This window comes from Syngnathus leptorhynchus, chromosome 3 (assembly GCF_054491065.1).
Source record: "Syngnathus leptorhynchus isolate UIUO chromosome 3, UIUO_Slep, whole genome shotgun sequence".
Lineage (NCBI taxonomy): Eukaryota > Metazoa > Chordata > Actinopteri > Syngnathiformes > Syngnathidae > Syngnathus > Syngnathus leptorhynchus.
In genome coordinates this window covers 2,266,345-2,289,824 of record NC_141197.1, presented here as the reverse complement: position 1 = coordinate 2,289,824, position 23,480 = coordinate 2,266,345, and the positions used below count along the sequence as shown (strand labels likewise).

The 23,480-nt window shown below is 41.9% G+C and overlaps 1 protein-coding gene across 3 annotated transcripts in view; it reads left to right on the top strand.

The window, feature by feature from the left end:
- Positions 1–19,713, top strand: part of emilin1b (elastin microfibril interfacer 1b) — a 41,364-nt gene extending 21,651 nt beyond the window's left edge. The window contains exons 7-13 of one of the 3 annotated variants that reach the window (XM_085908336.1): positions 286–589; positions 3,917–4,060; positions 4,247–4,495; positions 4,643–4,834; positions 14,558–14,665; positions 17,426–17,560; positions 17,744–19,713. In XM_085908336.1, the coding sequence (XP_085764462.1) occupies positions 286–589; positions 3,917–4,060; positions 4,247–4,495; positions 4,643–4,834; positions 14,558–14,665; positions 17,426–17,560; positions 17,744–18,066 (1,455 nt within the window). In that variant the 3' untranslated portion in view covers positions 18,067–19,713. Of the gene's footprint in view, positions 1–285; positions 590–3,916; positions 4,163–4,246; positions 4,496–4,642; positions 4,835–14,557; positions 14,666–17,425; positions 17,561–17,743 lie in introns of all 3 variants that reach the window. The other 2 variants (XM_085908335.1, XM_085908337.1) reach the window with 2 other exon arrangements.
- Positions 19,714–23,480: the final 3,767 nt, after the last annotated feature.

Here is a 23,480-nt window from a genome sequence, read left to right as displayed (position 1 = left end):
GGATGCCTCCAGGACGCCTCCCTGGGGAGGTGTTCCGGGCATGTCCCACCGGTAGGAGACCCCGGGGACGACCCAGGATGCGCTGGAGAGACTATGTCTCTCGGCTGGCCTGGGAACGCCTTGGGATCCCCCGGGATGAGCTAGATAAAGTGGCTGGGGAGAGGGATGTCTGGGAGTCCCTCCTAAAGCTGCTGCCCCTGCGACCCGACCTCGGATAAGTGGAAGAAGATGGATGGATGGATGTTGCTACGATCGGATATTAACATAAAAATGTTTATATCACAGGTTGTGGACCTGAGCCATGACATCCGTAAGATTAAGGCTTTGACTGGTGCTCACGGTGAACACTTTAACCGCATCGTGACAGAGGTGGAGTTACTTGGGCAGGACTGCGAAATCTGTGGGAAAGTGAAGAATGAGTTGCTGAAGCTGCAGAATCATTCCAAGGATGCACTTGGTCGCCTGCAGAACCACATCAACCGACTTCAGCTGAGTGTGGACTCTGGGAGTGCCTGCAACCGGATGTGCTCTCATTTGCAGGATGAAATACGTCTCCTGCAAGAGGATGTCACACGCTGCACCAATAAATGTAAGGTGTATTGTAATGCTGAAGTGTGTTGATAAATGAATGGCCATCTAATTTTTCTTCTGTGATGAAACCAAATAATTACACAATTACAAGATAATAAAATAGAAATATAGTAAACTCCACTCCATTGCAGGTTCTGGGTTTGCGGCCTGGTAATTCAGTGGATTTTATTTTTGTCCAATAATAACTCAGGCTTGATGTTGATGTATGATTAATAAAGTATCTGTCTGTCTGTCTTCCGCAGGGGTGGGAAATTCCAGTCTTCGAGGGCCATGTCTCCCTGTTGCAACACACCTGATTCCACTGGTCAGTGAATAAGCAAGGTCTGCAGATGCTGGATAACAATCTTGATTATTTGAATTAGATGTGTTGCAGCAGGGAGACCTATAAAACATGCAGGACACTGGCCCTCAAGGACCAGAATTGCCCACCCCAAGTCTACCGTGTGACATAAGTTTGTTTCAGAGGTGTCAAATCCAGGTACAGAAAGTAGAAACCCTGCCACAGTTTGGCTTTCGCCGCAGGTACTTCTAATCAACTGAATCGGCTGAGAATCAAGCTATCGGAAGATAGCTCCCGTTGGTTGATTCCAACCACCTGTGGCTAAAGCCAAACTGGGGCAGGGATTCTACTTTGTGGGCCTGGATTTGACACCTCTGTTTAGTTTAAAAAAAATCTTGACTTGCATGATGATGGGTTGTGATGATGTTAGATCAAAGTCAAAGTCTGCTTTATTGTCAATTTCTTCACGTTAAGACACACAAAGAGATCAAAATTACGTTTCCCACCATCCCACGGTGACTAGACGAGTGATAATTAACACTGTATAATATGTTTATCATAACCCCTGTCTCCCAGTCCCTTCAATGTATGAAATATTGTAAATGTGTCTGTAATATATTTTAGTACTGAGTATTTCTATACCACAGATTTCACCGATTGTGAAGCTCACTGCGGACGTAATCTCTGCAATGGTGTGGGGTTTACATTACACAAAGAGATCTGTGAATTCTGAGATGCTCAGTGAGCGTAATGCCACAGGTGCCAATTGTCTTCACTTTCAACCACCCTGAGATGAGATATTGCAAGCATTTTTGTTAGCAATCCTTTAAAATTAATTTTAAAAGAGATGAATAATTATTGGTCGACTCGGTGGAGCAGTGAGTAGCACGTCCGCCTCACAGTTAGGAGGGTGCGAGTTCGATTCCACCTCCGGCCCTCCCTGTGTGGAGTTTGCATGTTCTCCCCGTGTCCGCGTGGGTCACATCCCAAAAACATGCTTGATAGGCCGATTGAGCACTCCAAATTGTCCCTAGGTGTGAGTGCGAATGGTTGTTCGTCTCTGTGTGCCCTGTGATTGGTTGGCAACCAGTTCAGGGTGTCCCCCACCTACTGCCCGATGACGGCTGGGATAGGCTCCAGCATGCCCGCGACCCCCGTGGGGACTAAGCAGGTCAGAAAATGAATGAATGAATGAATAATTATTTATTAATTTCCAAACTGGTTATCCATCAATTTGTTGATTATATGTGATAAAGTAATCAAATCCAATTTAATTATCCACCTTATTCCCATGTCTTGACATTTACTGATCACAAGGAAAAACTAAAAAAGCTGCCACAGAGGAAGGAATCCTCTTTTCCAAGATGACTAGGCAACAGTGTATGTCAAGTGAGCCTCATTTAACACAATATGATTCGATACAATGTTAATTAAAATGATAAGAGTTCATTTAACAAGCTGAAGCGCTGTAGGAAGACATCAAATGAGAAACAGGTCCACCTCAACACCCGATCCAGTCTGTCAACAGAGAAATCTTCAAAGCAGCCCCTCTGAGAGGGTGGTCCACCTCAAATCATCCATATCAGTCAGTGTAAAATCCATTCAGCGACATACAATTGTAGATTTATATGGGCTCTCTCTCATAACCCCTTGAAGGAGATCACTAGGATGTGGCCAACTAGAAAATTAAGACTGACAGCCCTTGAGCACATCCATCTGCATTACTTTTCTGGCAATTTTCTAGCATCACTGATGCAAATAGTCTTTCATTATCACGTTTGTTCCACAAATATGCAGCAAATAGCTACTATCTCAAGCAACTAGTACAATAATTTGTTTTACATTTCAGAACTTTTGATGACTACATGCAGCACATCTTTAATAAAGCTGACAAAGGAAAATCCCACATTTATTTCACAATCAAGTTGAGGTACAACTATATACATGCAACCAAATGCAATGAGTAAATATCTTACGTTGAAGTTATCATCCTGCCCCTAAGTGGCAAAGCTAAGCATACTCACTTGGCTTGACTTCTGAAGTCCATATCGATAAACTCATGAATGGTGTCAATGAGATGTGTGCAGCCATTTCCACCTAACTGATGCTAGTTAGGTGGAAATGTCAGGTTGGGACATTTCACTTACAGTCCAAATGTGCAAATAACTCGTGAAACTATTTGTCCGTAAAAATAGAAAAGGGCTGGTCAAAACTAAGTAATATTCATTAGTCAAAAATAATTACCATCAGCAATAGCTTTGGTGTCAGGAACGAGCGAAACAGGGCGACCAAATGCAGCTTGGACCAGGGTTTATTGAGGCTGAAGGTAGTTGGAAGGGAGTCAGGTGGCGAAACGAAGACACAGACGGGATAAAGACTCACGGCCAGCAAACAGACAGACCCACCGACATGAAGTCCACTTAGACAAGGTTAAAATTCTGACTGTGAGCCTCCAGACAGATCGGGGGAAAACCAGACGACAAGAACAGGAACACTGCGCATGGACAGGAATGGACACAACAGTAGACACCGACAGAGAGAAACACACGGGCAGGGCTTAAATACACAGCGTAACAAGAAGAAGCAGGTGACAGACATTACGGTAACGAAAGTCGTGTGGCCGAGGGAAGTGCAGGCCGAGCGTGCTCTGGCACGGGCATGACATTTGGTTTTAGACTGTCAACAATACCTATTGGTGTGAACCTTTTTCTTGATTGGCACAGCTTTTTAAAGTGCTGCTTTGTATTGCTTTACTACATAAACGGTGCAATGATTAGGTTTCAGGTGATAATGAGTTAATCGTTATTTGTAAGATTTTCCAAAACATTTCCTCCCACATCCCAAAAAACATGCTCGGTAGGGACAAAGCGGTTCAGAAAATGGATGGATGGATGGATGGATGGATGGATGGATGGATGGATGGATGGATGGATGGATGGATGGATGGATGGATGGATGGATGGATGGATTGTAACATTTCCCAAAATATTGTAACTGAAAGAGCAAGAAAAAGGCAAATGTTTGTCTTCCTTCTTCATTGTTTAGGTGGCGGTTCTGGTAACACGGGTTCAACCGATAAAAATGGAGGTACCAGAGGTGATGGACCCCGTTTGGACGGTGAGCGACCTTTAGATGGCCACAGTGTGATAGGAGGCTACATTAACAACAACCAGATGAAGACATTGCAAGGTGAATTGTCTGGAGTTATCCTGACCTTCAGCTCTATAAACGACACCCTCAAGGGTCTTGAACACACTGTACAAAAACATGGCAGCGTCATCACTGACTTGGGTGAGCTCGGTTTAATCAAACTGACTCTGCACACGTTCTTTCTCAATGCATACTATGAACCTCTAATACTTTATCAATTGACAGGAAACACAAAGGATAAGATTATCTCTGAACTGGACAAAATACAACAGGAGGTGACAGAACACATTGAGGAAAGTCGGGACCGGTTAGATGGAATGGATCGAGATCTCAGACGTTTTGAGAGCACAATACTAGTAGAGATTGGTGACTGTAAGAGATCAGGTGATGGGCTAGAGAAGAGGCTGTCCAAGCTTGAAGGAGTCTGTGGAAGGTTGGACGGAGTCTATGACTCCATCCACAAGATAAAAGAAGGTAATTGCATCATGGTTTCTTTTGCTTCATCTGTACTTTTTTGACTACCGGTAGTTACATATATTTATGACACTCCACTCAGTAATGGAAGCTTCAATATGACTTGTCTTCTGTGATTCTCTTTCCTCTTCTGTGTTCCATTTTCAGGACTTAACCAACATGTATCAAGCTTATGGACATGTTTTTCGGGTCTAAACAACTCAATTATTAATCATGGCAAAATCCTGGACTTTGTTCAGAGGAACCAGGATGATGTTCAGAGCCGGATAAAGAACCTCAACTCCAGCTTGATTCACATCTCGAAAGATATGCAGAGTTTTTCAGACCATCCCTTGACTGGTATGCATATTCGATTCGATTCTGTATTTGCTCTATTTTATTACCAAAAATCCTTTATTTTATGACAAACATTGTATTTTATTAAAAGCACTTAAACAGCAGCCTTGTTGACAAAATCACAAAATATACTCCTTCCATCCTGCATATTCCAAATGAATAATAGCATCAGTACTCAGGAATCCTTACCTCAAGGCACTTAATACAATATATGGAGCCGAAAAGAAATCAACTGAACCCCATGTGCTCAGAAATTCTCATAATTTGTTTGTCATGTTCTCTTATAATTTGCTTAAATTTTTGTCAAAATGTGTTTTATTGGATTTTTCACATACAGAATATAAAAAAAAGACCTGCTCTGATGCGCCTGTCCAGGGAGCACCCACATTTTTGGGTTACTCCACCCTTACCTCAAGACATTTAATACAATATATGGAGCCGATCTAGAAAATCAACTGAACCCCATGTGCTCAGAAATTCTCATAATTAGTTTTTTGTGTTCTCTTATAATTTGCTTACATTTTTATCAAAATGTTTTTTATTGGATTTATTCCATACAGAAGAAAAAATACCTGCTCTGATGCGTCCGTCCAGGGAGCACCCACATTTTTGGGTTACTCCCTCCCAGGTGCATACGTGGCACGAGTATACATAAATAGCAGATTTGAGTTGACAAAAGAATGCGATCAGCTGCATGCCTTTTCTACCTAATCAGTATTATAGGTTCATAATAATACCTGTAATGGTATTACTCTGCCAATCACACACAATAATTACTGTCTGCCAGACTTATTCCTAGGTGTGTTTTCTTCCTGTTCATAGGGCATGAATTGGGATGAGCTCTAGTTTTCATGATAAATGTTATAACAGTTTTATCTAACAAAGGCAAGTTAATGCTTTATTCTGATTCGTCTTTTTAAATGTATATTACCATACTTATTTATAATGCATACCATTTATTTTCAAGGAAACATTTATTTTTATGTTTGAGTTAAAAAGAAGCCAAGGCCAAAAAATTAAATGTTTAAATTAATAAAATAAAATATCATTTAATCATCAGTTGGGTTGCGTTCTATAGTTGGAGAATCATTAACGCATATGAATGACCTGGAACTCATGGTATGATAAAAACATTTGGAGGTACACAGGCCAGAAACATTTTGGTAACCACTGAACAAAGTAACTTGTTCTGTACAAGGAAGTATCAGCGTCATCACTACTTGCTCAAGGCAAATGTTTTCCGCTTTTGTTTTATTTGGCCCAAGGGTAGGCAATTCCCGCTTACTATGCCGAAGAAACTTGTCATTTCAAATGTCTTTGAAAAACATTATGAGATACAAATTACTATGTAAGTAACACTTCAGCTCTTTATGTAATTTGTCAATGCTGACATAAGCCAAGGATCTCTGTGACACAGAAGTTGCAAGTGTGCGAGGGGTTAAGTCTTAGAAGACATGTTTTTATGTGTAAGGGTTGCTGAAGGATTGAAAAAAGGCTCAAATTTAATGACTGCGACCTATCCTTTTTGTTTATACTTCCACACCTTTGAAGACACTGGACGAAGGGACGAATGCTCCGTAATCCCCAGTTGAAGCTACTGACAGAGCTTCATATTCATGAGAACATGGAAAAAAAAGCTGTGATTTTGTGGTTAATTTCATACATGAGTGTAGCTCTTTCTCGAGAAACTACAAAAATATTATTGTAAAACGTTATTCCAAGTAAAATCACAAACTTTAATTGGTGCGCAAAGGAAAGAGCTGAGGGGTACCTACTTAGCTTAAAGCAGACATGTCCAAAGTCCGGCCCACGCGCCAAATCCGGCCCCCGGTGAGATTTCATACGGCCCGCAGCTTCGGTCTTATAATGTATTATTTATGGCCAGCCTACACTGTCAAACTGAATAAAAAAAATCATGAAACTTGAAACTGTAATTCATCCTATTACCAAAAGGTGGCTGCGCCACCCCTCTCCGCTCATTTCTGCCATGGCAACTGCAAAGAAAACGAGGAAAGTGTACATTGAGGGCCGTCGCTTTCAAGAGAAATGGGAATTACAATACTTCTTCACTGAAAATCAAGGCAATTGTGTTTGTCTAATTTGTAAAGAGACGATTGCCTTGTTTAAGGATTTCTAAAGAGACACTATCAGACTAAACACACAACAAGCTAACAGGGAGTGACCGCGCTGGTAAAGTGAAGCAGCTCCAAGGTGAACTGGCATCACAACAGTGATTCTTCACGCGAGGCTGTGAGTCAAAAGTAAATATTACTTAATATTAAATATTATGAAGTGGCCATGTTAATACCGTTGATGTTATGAACCTGTAGACGTGACACAAACTATTACTTTCTGAAAGATATTGTGAATGACAAGAGATTGTTTAACTTGTTTTAAGTTTTAATAATAACAGACAACTTTGCATTACTTCGAACTCCTGTTTAAAATGTTGAGGCAAAAATAATTTTAAACTCATGTACATTTAAGGTATTTCATACAGTTTGTTCATCATTATCTGACCCTTCAGATATGAATGAAAGGCAGAATTTGTGAGTTGTTTACATCTGCCTGAGTGGCTTATATTTGGTTATTTTGTCATTTAAAAAATAAAGACAATTGGGACAATGAAATTTGTTTTATAACAGTGTGTATTTGCATGAAATTTTTGTGGTTTAAAAAATGTCCGAAAAAACTACTGGCCTCCGGGGCCCTTGACTTTATCAAATCTGGCCTTTCTTGCAAAATGTTTGGACACCCCTGGCTTAAAGCGTGGCTCATGGATGATTCAGGGGCTCAGAATAACACGATATAAAGTGAATTTAAATCAATTCAACCGGCCTTAAAATCTATTTATTCATCATATTACAGCATATTACTTATATTTGCTCGTTCGACCGTTTAGCAAAGGTGTTTGGTAATGCGTTTTTTTGTTTATAGTTTGGAAAATGACGAAGTGTGACAGAAATGTCTATACTTGTGACACGTTAATTTGCTTTATATGTAAAAATGTAGTATCAGCATATACAGTCGTAAAAAATTACTGTACTACGTATATGTACGATTTGTTTCTGCAATACCAATGTTTCTGCCGTGTTTTATGGCAATTTTTAAACTGATTTTGCATTTGTCCTCTATGGCCAGAGATTTGTGTATACAGTGTTGCCGTATGTTCTATGTATAAGAAGAAAAAAAACATGCCCACATAATTTGTCTGCAAAATATCTCCAGGTTGGACACCCAAAAAGCAGATAAATCACCTAATTGTAGCTCATAAACAAGTTGCTCAAATTGTCTCTTTATTCTTTTTTTCCTCCTGTTCTGGCTGTACTGTCCACAACAGATTTAGGCTCACCTGCATGTATAGCTATAAAAGTCTGATTCACTTTAAACATGGTCTGCTCTCAATTAAGTCAAAGGCTGTTTACAGGGGCTTCACTGTTGACTTCAGCTCATTCCAAATTTATTACACTCTTAAAAGAGAATAGTCTGCAGTTCATTTCAGCCACACCATGTTGTTATCTTCAAATTTGCAAGTTCAGCATGAATTTTACAGAGTTAGTACGTCTTGCGAGATCCACCTTGACATGAGATGTATTTTGGTGGCCATCTTTCTTCTCAACCAAATGTATACAGTAATCCGTCGCTACATCGCGGTTTGATTAACGCGGCTTCAGTACATCACGGATTCCCCCTCCAAAGAAAATCACAAATTCTACTAAATAAACCTTCTAAATGGAGGAATTATGGCACGAAAATTGCCCACACACCAGCAGAAGGCAAGGAGTGTCCACACAATTGCAGAATATCCACTTCTACCTTTTTATAAATAAAGTTGTTATAATAATAAGATAAACATATTTAAAGTGTTGAACTTTGTTATAAAAAATGTATAATAATTATAGAGTTCTAAAAACATATTTACAGTATGTATACTTTTAGAAAAGTTCACAACTTTAAAATAAACCTTCTAAATTGAGGAATTATGGCACAAAAGTTGCCCACATGCCAGGGAGTGTCCACACAGTTGCAGTATGTACACTTGTACCTTTTTATTAAAAAAAAACGTTGTTATAATAAGAGTTCTAAAAACATATTTACAGTATGTATACTTTAAATACATATACATACTATGTTACACACACACACACACATCATATTCATATTTATACTATTAATACGTTATTTTCTGTCCGTCATTTATACTACGTATTAATATAGTATTTGCATGTCTGAAACTATTATTTAATGTTCTAATGATAACATATGCACTTATATGGTTTAATCTACACTTATTCATACACTAACAATGTACATATGTATGTTAAAAAAAGGGTGACACTCCTTTGCGGATTTTCACATATCGTGGGTGGTGTTGGAACCAATTAGCCGCGATAAACGAGGGATTACTGTATTGATTGTCAATGCAAGAGCAGGTTGACTAAAAAAGCATTTTTGAAAATGTATTCACCCTCCTGAAATGCATTCAACCTTCTCACAATGATTTTAAAACTGGGAAATTGAATTACTCTCTGGTTTAAAACCTTTAAAAAATGAAAATTAAATTAACACCTATCTACTCTATATGTTGTCTGCCCAAATCTACACAGTAGTGACGAATGATGGGACGAGAAACAAATCCCACGAGACGAGATGTGTCACGTGATTGAGGGCATGCAAAATTTCCAATATAAAATAATAAAAATGAAACAAATTTCCAAGAGGCGGAACAGTGGCGTACTGGTTAGCATGTCCTCCTCACAGTCCAGAGGTATAGGGATAGATTCCGGCTCCTGGGCTTTACAAATTCTCCCCTTGCCTGCGTAGGTTTTCTCTGGGTACTCCAGTTTCCTCCCACATTTCAAAAACATGCATGGTAGGCCGATTGACCACTCCAATTTGTCCGTAGGTCATTAGGAATGTGTATGGTTGTCGTAGTATATATATATATATATATATATATATATATATATATATATATATATATATATATATATATATATATATATATATATATATATATATATATATATATATATATATATATATACATACACACACACACACACACACACACACACACACACACACACATACACACTATGTGCCCTGCAATTGGTTGGCGACCAGTTAGACTGCTCGGATCGTTTTCAGCATGCCCATCGTGAGGATAGGCAGTTCTGAAAATGAAAATTTAAGTCCCCTCTGGTGATGGATTGTAAAATGATTCTTGGAAGCAGCAAGATATGAAGTTGGCCAGACTTTCTATATCCACGGCACTGGTGCAACTAGTACCATCTACTTAAAAGTATAGTCAGCTCCTGCATAGTGGCTTTTTAGCAATTATATTTTTTTCATTGCTTTTTTAATTTTTTCCCCCAGTTTTTCCAGGATTTTGTTTGCTGCATTTAGCGCAAAGCCTATACTCTCACTTCCCCATGTGTGACTTATTGCAACCAGGAAGAAATCAGAAGGAAACTGCACTCCGCTGCTAAATTTTGAGGCCATGTTTGCACTAGTATAGCAAATATGGGGTAATTAAGAATCAAATTAATTAAATAAGTAAATAATTATGAATTGATTAGTTAAATAATTTATGATTTTGTTAGTGACGGAAATCTAGTGCCAGCAGTATAATCAACTGCCACTAGGACCACAATGTTGTTGTTTTTCTTTATCGTTTAAGAAGGTTTAAATCACGAAAACCTGACATTATTTCATTAATCGAAAGGCGGCTACAGTTGAGTTCGGTTGGAAAACCTTAGAAGTATTAACATAAATTATAACACACTCACAAAATAATAATAATAATGTGGACATTTATTATCTAAATCTACATGGGAATCATAATGAGTACCTCAAGAAAGAAAACTAACCACGGTGACAAAATAATAAAGAAATAAGAATATAATTGAGAAGAGTTTGGCAGCAAGGTTGAAAGAAAAATGTAAGAATAAAATGGGAAAATGGGAAAGATTGGAAAAGGTTGGTTTCGCACAGCATTTGGTCAGGGGGAGCTCTCTAGCAGTGCCACACCTGGGTTTTGCAGTGTTGAGCCTGGCTCGGGCCTCAGAAAGGTTCTAGCACAGTGAGTCCACTATTGTGGAGACGGTCAGGAGGCGACTATCGATTTAATGATTTGGAGTGACACAAATGTTTTGATAAACCTGTTACCGTAATTTTCGGACTATAAGTCGCTCCGGAGTATGAGTCGCACCAGCCATAAAATGCACAATAAAGTGAAAAAAAAACATATAAGTCGCACCGGAGTATAAGTCGCACTTCAGCCTTCATCTTCAGCCTTCATCTTCTTCCGCTTATCCGGGGTCGGGTCGCGGGGGCAGCAGCTTTAGGAGGGACTCCCAGACCTCCCTCTCCCCAGCCACTTCCTCCAGCTCATCCCGGAGGATCCCAAGGCGTTCCCAGGCCAGCCGAGAGACGTAGTCTCTCCAGCGCGTCCTGGGTCGACCCCGGGGTCTCCTACCGGTGGGACATGCCCGGAACACCTCCCCAGGGAGGCGTCCAGGAGGCATCCTGATGAGATGCCCGAGCCACCTCATCTGGCTCCTCTCAACGTGGAGGAGCAGCGGCTCTACTCCGAGTCTCTCCCGGATGACCGAGCTTCTCACCCTATCTCTAAGGGAGAGCCCGGACACCCTGCGGAGGAAATTCATTTCAGCCGCTTGTATCCTGGATCTCGTTCTTTCGGTCACGACCCATAGCTCGTGACCATAGGTGAGGGCAGGAGCGTAGATCGACCGGAAAATCGAGAGCTTTGCCATTTGGCTCAGCTCTCTCTTCACCACGACAGACCGGTACAGAGTCCGCATTACTGCCGACGCTGCACCGATCCGCCTGTCGATCTCGCGTTCCATCCTGCCCTCACTCGTGAACAAGACCCCAAGATACTTGAACTCCTCCACTTGGGGCAGGATCTCATCCCCGATCCGGAGAGGACATTCCACCTTTTTCCGACCGAGGACCATGGACTCGGATTTGGAGGTGCTGACCCTCATCCCGACCGTTTCACACTCGGCTGCGAACCGCTCCAGTGAGAGCTGGAGATCACGGACTGAAGAAGCCAACAGCACCACGTCATCTGCAAAAAGGAGTGACGCGATGCTGAGGTCCCCAAACCGGACCCCCACAACGCCTCGGCTTCGCCTAGAAATTCTATCCATAAAAATTATGAACAGAATCGGTGACAAAGGGCAGCCTTGGCGGAGTCCAACCCTCACTGGGAACGAATCCGACTTACTGCCGGAAATGCGGACCAAACTCTGGCATCGGTGATACAGGGACCGAACTGCCCTTATCAGTTGGCTCGGCACCCCGTACTCCCGAAGCACCCCCCAGAGAACCTCCCGAGGGACACGGTCGAACGCCTTCTCCAAGTCCACAAAACACATGTGGACTGGTTGGGCGAACTCCCATGCACCCTCGAGGATCCTGCCGAGGGTGTAGAGCTGGTCCACTGTTCCACGGCCAGGACGAAAGCCACACTGCTCCTCCTGAATCCGAGGTTCGACCTCCCGACGGATCCTCCTCTCCAGCACCCCTGAATAGACCTTAGCAGGGAGGCTGAGGAGTGTGATTCCCCTGTAATTGGAACACACCCTCCGGTCCCCCTTCTTAAAGAGGGGAACCACCACCCCAGTCTGCCAATCCAGAGGCACCGTCCCCGATGTCCACGCAATGCTGTAGAGGCGTGTCAGCCATGACAGCCCCACAACATCCAGAGCCTTTAAGAACTCCGGGCGGATCTCATCCACCCCCGGGGCCTTGCCACCGAGGAGTTTTTTAACTACCTCAGTGACTTCGACCTCCGAGATTGGAGAGTCCGCCTCAGAGTCCCCAGGCCCTGCTTCCACAATGGAAGGCGTGTCGGTGGAATTGAGGAGGTCTTCGAAGTATTCCCCCCACCGACTCACGACATCCCGAGTCGAGGTCAACAGCACACCATCTCCACTGTAAACAGTGTTGACCGTGCACTGCTTCCCCCTCCTGAGATGCCGGATGGTGGACCAGAATTTCCTCGAAGCCGTCCGGAAGTCATTCTCCATGGCCACGCCAAACTCCTCCCACACCCGAGTTTTTGCCTCAGCAACCGCCGAAGCCGCGTTCCGCTTGGCCATCCGGTACCTGTCAGCTGCCTCCGGGAGTCCCGCAGGCCAAAAAGGCCCTCTAGGACTCCTTCTTCAGCTTGACGGCATCCCTTACCGCCGGTGTCCACCACCGGGTTCGGGGATTGCCGCCACGACAGGCACCAACAACAGCTCCGGTCGGCTGCCTCAACAATGGAGGCGCGGAACAAGGTCCACTCGGACTCAATGTCCCCCGCCTCCCCCGGGACGTGGAAAAAGCTCTGCCGGAGGTGGGAGTTGAAGCTCTTCCTGACAGGGGATTCTGACAGACGTTCCCAGCAGACCCTCACAGAGCGTTTGGGCCTGCCAGGTCGGACCGACATCTTCCCCCACCATCGGAGCCAACCCACCACCAGGTGGTGATCAGTTGACAGCTCCGCCCCTCTCTTCACCCGAGTGTCCAAAACATGCGGCCGCAAATCCGATGACACGACTACAAGGTCGATCAACGAACTGCGGCCTAGGGTGTCCTGGTGCCAAGTGCACACATGGACACCCTTATGCTTGAACATGGTGTTCATTATAGAAAATCCGTGTCGAGCACAGAATTCCAACAATAGAACACCGCTCGGGTTCAGATCGGGGGGGGGCGTTCCTCCCAATCACGCCCTTCGAGGTCTCACTGTCATTGCCCACGTGAGCATTGAAGTCACCCAGTAGAACGATGGAGTCCCCAGAAGGAGCGCTCTCCAGCACTTCCTCCAGGGACTCTAAGAAGGGTGGGTACTCTGAGCTGCCGTTCGGTGCATAGACACAAACAACAGTCAGGACCCGTCCCCCCCACCCGAAGGCGGAGGGAGGCTACCCTCTCGCTCACCGGGGTGAACCCCAATGTGCAGGCGCCCAGCCGGGGGGCAATAGTCGCTTTTATACTTCAGGTATAAGTCGCACTTTTGGGGCAAATTTATTTGTCAAAATCCAACACCAAGAACAGACATGAACCAGCAACAACAGGCTAAACGATACGGTATGCTAACGTGACATATACAGAAATGAGGAGCTGAGAACGGGCCTGACGTAACATTCAGAGTTATTCAAGTAAGTATTATAGCAAGTCACTCCAATTCATTAAATCCATCATTTTTGCTTCATGTAAACAATGCCGCGTATGCGCCGCATATGCTGACGTCGGACTCGTTGTAAGTTGCATTTCTAATTATTCCACAGACTATAATAGTAGTATAATAGTTATTCAAACCTTCTGTGTCACTCCAAATCATTAAATCCTTCAAACTCTTTGTCCTCCTTGTCACTTACAAACAAAGCCGCTAATGAAGCCGGTAGTACGTGGGGCCCTTCGTCATCTTCGTCATCCCATGATCAAATCCTTTGTCCTTTATGTAAACAACCGCCGCGAGGCACGGGTGACGTCACTTGCAGTTCAAATGACAATAATCCCTTGCTACATCGCGGTTCGTTTATCGCGGTTTCACTACATGGCGGATTTTTGAATTTTGAAAATTTGTGAAAAAAATCACAAAAAGTCGCTTCTGAGTATAAGTCGCCCCCCCACCCAAACTATGACAAAAACCGCGACTTATAGTCCGAAGATTACGGTAATTAACTCATTTTACTCATATTACAGGCCCGCCTGGACCTCCTGGAGAGAGAGGCTTCAATGGGATGCCAGGTCCCCAAGGGCCACCTGGACCCTCTGGAAGACCAGGTGAAAGTGGAATACGTGGCCTGCCAGGTAAATCTATTCTCCAGTGCAGGAGAAATCTTATAAATTAAGACGTTCATGTAATTGGAGTGTCTTGCGATTTTATTCTATTCAGTCTTTTTTGAGTTTGGGGTAGATCAGTGCGGTATTTTTTTTTAAATCATTTGTGTAAAGAAAAGTTTTTCAAATATGGGTATGCACTTTGCACAGTCCTCTTCACATCACCCTAAAAGTTTTCTTTTGGATTAGGGCTTTGTGCAATGAAGCATGTTATTTGCTTCTGGTGAATCCCTTGTTTTCTTGAGTTGGCTGTACAATGAATGTCAACTTTTTGTGGTGTGGGCTTGAAAGATGGAAGTCTTTCATTTTTACCTTTTTTGCATTAGTTACACAATGTTTGGAATTAATTTACCGTATTTTTCGGATGATAAATTGCGGGTTTTTTTCATAGTTTGGGTGGCGGGGCGACTTATACTCAGGAGCAACTTATATATGTAATTGTTCACAAATTTTTACTTGATTATTAACACATTACTTACTTACTTGTATAGTTGATCACTTCACATGTTATATTCACTTTAAAACGGATGAGGGCGCACTATGGCTGTGGAATAATTGGAGCCTCACTGACAATGAGTTCCATTCACTGAGTTCCGGGGTCAGGAGATTTAATGATTTCGAGTGACACAGATGGTTCGATAAACTTGTTATGTATGTGATAGTTATTTGATATATAGTTTATTTAGAGTAGCAACGTCTATGTTGTTAGACTTCAGTAGTTTTTGATTGTCTAGCAAGGCCGTGAAGGCGGGGTGTGGGGGGGGGGGAGCGATACAGGGTGCTTGCTTATGTGTGTTGGCTCATATGTTGAGCTCTTATTTTGTGAAATAAAGAGCCGGTTACCAAACCCACATCTTGCCTGGTACTTTGGTAACGCTACATTATAGTTATATTGTCAGGAATGAGTTGAGCCATGGCAACCAAATGCAGCTTGAACCAGGGTTTATTGAAGGGAAAAGGGAGTTGGAAGGGAGGAAGGTGGGCAACAAAGAAACAGACGGGATAGAGACTCGTGGCCAGCAAACAGACAGACCGACCGACAGAAGTCCACTTGGACAAGGATAAAAATTCTGACCGTGAGCCTCCAGACAAGACCGGGGGAAAACCAGACGACGGGTACACTGGGCGTGGGCAGGGACGGAAGACAACAGTAGACACAGACAAGGAGGAACACACGGGCAGAGTTTAAATACATCAGGTAACAAGATGGACCAGGTGACAGACATGACGATAACGAAGGGGTGTGGCTGAGGGAAGTTGACGGCCGAGCGTAGATCTGTAGAATAATTGGAGTCACAACTGACGACGAGTCTGACGTCAGCGGCGCATGGAGTTCCGGAGTCAACAGCTGTTTTGTTTTTGTTTTTTTAAGTGACACATAGGACAAAGATTTAGATGGATTTAATGATTTGGAGTGACACGGATGGTTTGATAAATTGTTGTTGTTTATTTTATAGTTTGATATATAGTTTATATAAAGTTATATGGGTCTGTGGAATAAGTTGAATTACAATTGACGTCAGCGGCGCACCGCACACACAGAAGCGCCGATGTTTACACAAAGGACGAAGATTCCAATGGATTTAATGATTTGGAGTGACACAGATGGTTCGATAAAATTCTTGCCTATATTATTGTTATTTGATATATAGTTTATATCTAGTTATATGGGCCTGTGGAATAATTTGAACTGCAACTGACGAGTCTGACGTCAGCGGCGTGCCGCACTCGCGGCGTTGTTTACACAAAGGATGAAGAATTCAATGGATTTAATGATTTGGAGTGACACAGATGGTTTGATAAACGTGTTCTTTATGTTATAGTTATTTGAATCACTGTTCATTTTACGTCAGGCCCATTCTCAGCTCCTCGTTTGTGTTTATGTCATGTTAGCATACCGTATTGTTTAGCCTGTTGTTGCTGGTTCATGTCTGTGTTGGATTTTGTCAAATACATTTCCCCCAAAATGCGACTTAAACTCCCGTGCGACTTATATATGGTTTTTCCCCATTATGGTACATTTTATGGCTGTTGCGACTTATACTCCGGAGCGACTTTTAGTCCGAAAACTACGGTAGTTTAACTCCTATTCCGCAAATGCATTCTGTTAATCAGAATGCTGTATTTAGACTAATGGGGGCACATAACACATATTATTGTAAAGAAATGTTTGGGGTTGACTTTTTTAAAGGCTCTGCAGCAAACACAAACTCCAGCCTTATATTCATGAAACCGAGTTTCTAATCGGTTGATCAGAGTTTGTATCCATTGGAGGAGTTTTGGACGAAATACGAGTAAGATTGTGTTGTCTAGGCATTACCTTTGAAAAGTTTATTAGCGCGGTGGGAAGCAACGACGCAGGAATTTTAATATTTGGAATATTTGGCAGACACGTACTGTTATTAGGACCAGGCACCGTGCCATCAGCGAGACCGTTCAGGGCGGAGGAATTGACTTGTCTACTACCTCAATAAAAAGTGTGTCAATGTATGCTGTAGCACTATTCAAACGTTGACACTTTAGTCTACACAAGTAGCTATGTGTATGATGGGAGTCTAGCCTAGCGCTAGTTAATTTATTCTATTTTAAACTATCATCATCACCCAGTCTTAACAGGTCGCTAAGCAGATTAATTCCGCTTACCACACCACACTTGTGCCATTCTTAAAAATGGGGTCCAAAGTGTGTGATTAAATCAGATCCTAATTTGTAAAAAAAATATATTTTCAGGACTACCAGGCGCTGATGCTCATCTACCCAAATTGTCCTTCTCCGCTGCCCTTACTGTTCCCATGGAGATTCCAGGGACCATTATCTTTGACAAGATCTTTGTTAATGAAGGCGACTTCTATGACCCCAGAACAGGTAAACATAATTTATTTATTCTTGTCAATGATACACAAGCCAACAATTGGCCTTGGCCCTTGATGAGGTGGATAGATCCAGACCTTCAAGTGTCATTTTCAATTTAAAATATTGATACATTTTTGTTCTCATGATATTTATGTCTCCAAGGTTTATTTAAGCAAATGCTCATCTCTTCCTCAGGTATTTTTACTGCGCCAGTTGATGGACACTACTTCTTCAGCGCCATCCTAACAGGCCACAAGAATGAGAAGATAGAGGCAGTTCTTTCGAAATCCAACTATGGCATGGCCCGGGTGGATTCTGGTGGCTATCAGCCTGAGGGTCTGGAGAACAACCCTGTGGCTGAAGTTAAAACCTCTCCAGGCTCTCTCGCTGTTTTCAATATCATCTTGCCCCTGCAGACTCAGGACACAGTCTGCATTGACTTGGTGATGGGAAAACTGGCCCATTCTGTGGAACCACTTACCATCTTTAATGGGATGCTTCTCTATGAAGATATGTGATGGCTTCTCGTTGATGTCTGAAAAATTTAAGACGCTAAATGACAAGGACAAAGTACCTGAATAATGGAGTTTCCAGATAAGTCAAGACAAGCCTACGGGAGGCAGCACCAAAACAATGACATCACTTTGGTATTAGGAAGTGACCAACAACAACTTTATGTTAACAGAGTAAAAGTTCAAAGTATTGAGAAGTTTTTTTGTAATGTATCAGATTATGTGACAACAAACTAACCAGTTTAATGTGATTGTCCTCAAAACTTACTTTTCTGCTCAGTATTGGTTTATATAGATAAATGCAGTACACACCACAAGTGTGTATATCTAGAGGTTAATGTTAATTATAATTACAATGTGTTAATGTGTTTAAAACCTACATCTATGTTGTAAGCAACTTTATGTTAAGTGTGGTAATTTGAGAACATGCTGTGGTCAACACGTTTTTGGACTTCTCATCATTCTCAACTGTCAGGGGAACTTATATGTGTCTATGAAATTTCTGACATCTTTGTTTAGTCTAAAAGCAATTACCGTAATTTTCGAACTATAAGTTGCATTTTTTGTCATAGTTTGGGTGGGGGGGCGACTTATACTCAGGAGCGACTTATATGTGATTTTTTTTCACAAATTTTCAAAATTAAAAAATCTGCGATATAGTGAAACCACGATAAACGAACCGCGATGTAGCAAGTGATTACTGTCATTTGAACTGCAAATGACGTCACCCGTGCCGCGCGGCGGTTGTTTACATAAAGGGCAAAGGATTTGATCACGGGATGACAAAGATGACGAAGGGCCCCACGCACTACCGGCATCATTAGCGGCTTTGTTTGCAAGTGACACGGAGGACAAAGAGTTTGAAGGGTTTAATGATTTGGAGTGACAGAAGGTTTGAAAAACTATTATGGCTTTTACGCACGCCCGATCCTTCTCGACGGGAGCTCTCTTTCACCTCCGTGGATGGAAGTCGGGAGCCGGCGCTCGGCCGGGTGGCTGTCCGGGGACGGTGGATGGGGCTCGGACATGGCTTTTACGCACGCCCGGTCATACTCTACGGAGCTTTCTTTCCCCTCCGTGGATGGAAGTCGAGGGCCGACGCTTGGCCGTGTGGCTGTCCGGGGACGGTGGATGGGGCTCAGACATGGCTTTTACGCATGCACGGTTATACTCTACGGAGCTCTCTTCCACCTCCGTGGCTGGAAGTTCAGTAGTTGTTGGCTTGTTGAACTGTCCGTTTTTTTAATTCGCACCAGGATTCGTTTGCATGTATTCACACCTGCACAAAGGTCCGGAACAGCGTAACAATCTAACCCTGCTCTGTTTAAGGCGGATCAAACAGTCACGTCTGAATACACCCTATGTTACAGCTAATTTATGTGTTCTAAGTTATGCATACCCAAAAACTAGTGCAGCTCAATTTAATCAGAAATTATGAGTACAAATTACTCATAAAACACAACTAGTTACATCAACTTCACAAATTTAAGTTTGCAATACTTTTCGCAAAATAATGGAATAATGTGTACTTAATCTCTTTAATTATTTTGAATGTTTGGGTTTCCAGTGAACCAGATCCTTTCCCATTATGCAAGCAGCTGATAGGCTTTAATCAAACAATGGTGTCAATAAATACAGAGCTGTTGTAATGATTCTTTTCACACTGTTGATTCTTTAAAATCCTTAGACCTTATACACCCATAGCACGGACTTTTACGACTGAACCAGCTGAGCTCATTGAGTTGGCTGCTGGTTGATTAATCTTTTCCAAATGTTTCTACCTCCACCAGCTCAGTTCAGATTCCTGCTGAATATTTATCCATGTCACAGTGGGAGGGGTGAATCATATCACACGTCAACCTGCAAAGGTACCAATCAGGAAACCATTAGGTTTGCAATGGTTTTACAGTGTATCAGAAAATCATCTGGAAGTAGTTCTCCAAAGTTTTATTGTTACCATGGTAGCAACCTGCATGTTGTCACCAAACCTCTGGATTTCTTTATGGACGTATGCCTTTGAGAGTCTTAAATCAAATTACAAAGTCAAAAATGAGACAAACAGGTTTCAGATCTTCATCCACCCCGACCCTCCCTGCTCTATTCAGTGAGACAAACGTGCGAGGGATACATTTACATATTTATGTAATGCCTGACTTGATATTCAGTAGCCAAATGAACAGGCAATAACAGCCAGAAAACAGTTCATTCACTCCTGCTAAGAGTCACACAAACTAGTTTTTATCCAAAACGTTTTGCATTGATTTACTATAAATACACAGGGCCTATTGAACTTCACATACGCTTGTGTGTTATTACTACACAAACTGCAAAGCACACGGTTAAGATATAAATTAAGTCTGCACAGCAAATATACTGGAATTAATTCAACATCACTGGCTTTAATTTGAACACTGGCAACGTGTCTATAAGAAGCCACACTACCCCATTTATAAAAGTTTTAAATGTTCAACACCCAATAGTGAGTTCCAACAGGCTAATTGACAGTGACGTAATATTGGCATTATATAGTGTTTAGATCAACAATTGTGTTTCCCAGCTCAGCTTGTGAACCTTGCATGATGAAACTCAGAAAACAAGTGAGCCATAATTGGGTGGTACCAGAGCAACTGTGCTGTTATTTTCAGATTACTACAAGTGGCAAGTGGCCACCCCAAAATGGATAAGAATGGGTGGATTTTGCTGTTCAATTTATATTCCACAGATTACACTCTTGGGAATGGTTTGAACATACTGTGGAACTAACATAAGTGGAACTAAAATACTGCACCTTACACATAGCTGGCATTTAGCAGCCAAACCCATTGCTGTTCTGACATTTCATACGCAGGATAGTAACACGAACAAAATTTGGCCAGGGGATACAAAGGAATATTCGCCGGACGTTCAGACATCCGTGAGAGACTCTGAGTTGAGCCGCTGCTCCTCTGCATTGAGAGGAACCATATGAGGTGGCTCAGGCATCTGATTAGGATGCCTCCTGGACGCCTCCCTGGCGAGGTGTCTCACCAGAAGAAGGCCCCGGGGACGACCCAGGACACGCTGGAGAGACCTTGCCTGTCAGTTGCTCTGGGAATGCCTTGGGATCCCCCGGGATGAGCTGGACAAAATGGATGAGGGGAGTGAAGTTTGAGCGCCCTTGATTAAGCTGCTGCGACCCGACCCTGGATAAGCATTAGATAATAGACGAATTAACTCACCGGCAGTCGTCACACGCCGAATGTTAATCATCACTGGTGCTCATACGCCCTCACGCACCGAAATGTAATCATCAATGTATTGTAGTAGCTCCGCAAACTCCGGGACTACTTAGAGGCGCACACACATGCATACACACACAACTTGTTGCATGACTATCACAACTCATTCGTCACTTAGATTGGCAAGGTAGGCTGTGTCCGAAGGAATGAAGCTTGAAGGCAATCACTACAGTTTGTGTTTCTTCGACTCATCAAAAAATCTGTACATTAATGTCCCCTCTCTCCCACAAGGCAAACAAACATTTCTAGGTAGACACAGTTTAAGCAAAATATTAGAAAAACTCGTTTATCAATTCAAAAATGTCTTCATTATTTGCAAGATATTTGAAAAGTATCAGTTTTAGGGTAAACCATAGAACAGAGACCGCCTTTATTAAGATTTTAAATGATTTTAGATCTAATCTTGATTCACATAAATTAATGGTATGGATACTGTTTGATTTGAGCCCTGCTTTTGATACGGTAGGCCAAATACCATTCTTTAAAATCGACTGAAATACATGGCTTGCCGCTTCTGTGCTGTAAACAAATGGTTTTGATCTTACCTCAGTGAGCGAAATGTTGTGGTATTCAGTAATCCCTCGCTACATTGCGGTTCGTTTATCACGGTTTACCTACATCGCAGATTTTTTTCCAAATTAAAAAAAAAAAATTAAAGTAAAACAAAGCTTCTAACTAAATTAATTATGGCACGAAACGTCAGCAGAAGGCAAGGAGTGCCCACACAATTGCAGTGCTTACATTTGTACTTTTTTATTTTTAAAAAAAATTGTTATCATAAGAAGAGTTCTAAAACCATATTTACAGTGTTGTACCTTGTTATAGAAAAAATGTTATAATAATGAGAGTTCTAAAAACATATTTACAGTATGTACAGTAGTACCTTGTTATAAAAATAATAATAAAATTTGTTCTAAATACATATTTACAGTATGTGTTAAGAATTCTCCGCGTTATGTTATTCAGCCGTGCTTTGATTTGAGGTAGGGTGATTTACTTTGAAGGCCGTTTTCAGGCAATACCTCTTCCTGTTTTACGTTCGTGTTCATTAGTCGGTTACAGTGGTACAGGAGTAATTGATTATGTAAGTGGGTCTCCTAACAAGAGAAATGAACGATCACGTGTCTAACCTGTAGGACAGGGGTGGGCAATTATTTTTTTTCATGGGGCCACATGAGAAACAGAAAATATTGTGGAGGGCCGGCCAAAAGGCTGAACTCAATTCTTCATATTATTAATTGCATTTCTTTATAAAAAGCAGTAAATAACATTATTTTTGACAAGCTGGTAAGAGTATATATCATAATTAAGTAATGAAAAAGTGAGTTTTCCTTGCAAAAAAATGTCATTTATTCAATCAAATTTTCCCAAAACAATGGTAAACAAAATGTGAACGTTTTTTACTATCTGTGACATTTATCCGATAAACTTAGATGCAGGCAATCAGGTAATCAATATCTCTGAAGAAAAGCATGTAATTAAATAATTAAATCACTAAAACAACATAATAAAAACACACTAAACATACAAATACAAATAACCACACTACAATTAAAATCATGCACAACTCAACCATAAAAACATGCTTTAAAACTTCTACCTTCTTACATTTTTAAATTCTTTTTTCTTGTTCAGTGAGAGAAATCTAGTCTCTGCTGTGCTTTAATGAGTGCATCGAAGTGAGGTTGCATGCCTGAAGTGGAGATGCGAAGCACAGCTGACAGATGATCGCCAGTGAGATGTAATGCCGACTCAAATTGTAGTCTTTAAACACGGCGATCTGCTCCCCGCAAACTAAACACACGGCTTTACCTCCGACTTCAGTAAATAAATACTTAGCAGTCCAGTTTTTGTTGAAACCCCTGCATTCGGCATCTACCTTTTTTTTAGCAGCGGGCATTTCTGAGGGCTTAAGTCTTGTGACTTGCTAGCGACAATGATCCAATCATGCGCACGTCTCGCACGCCTTGATATACGTATTGCGTCATCATGTACGTGAATAAAAAACAACTTCAAAATAAAAGCAACACAGCTTCAGTCCATGCATCAAGTAAAATAAGAAAATATGTTTATTTTGTAATTTCCAATGAACCTTACACCGGCCAGTCAAAGTCAACCAAATGGTCGTATGTGGCCTGCGGG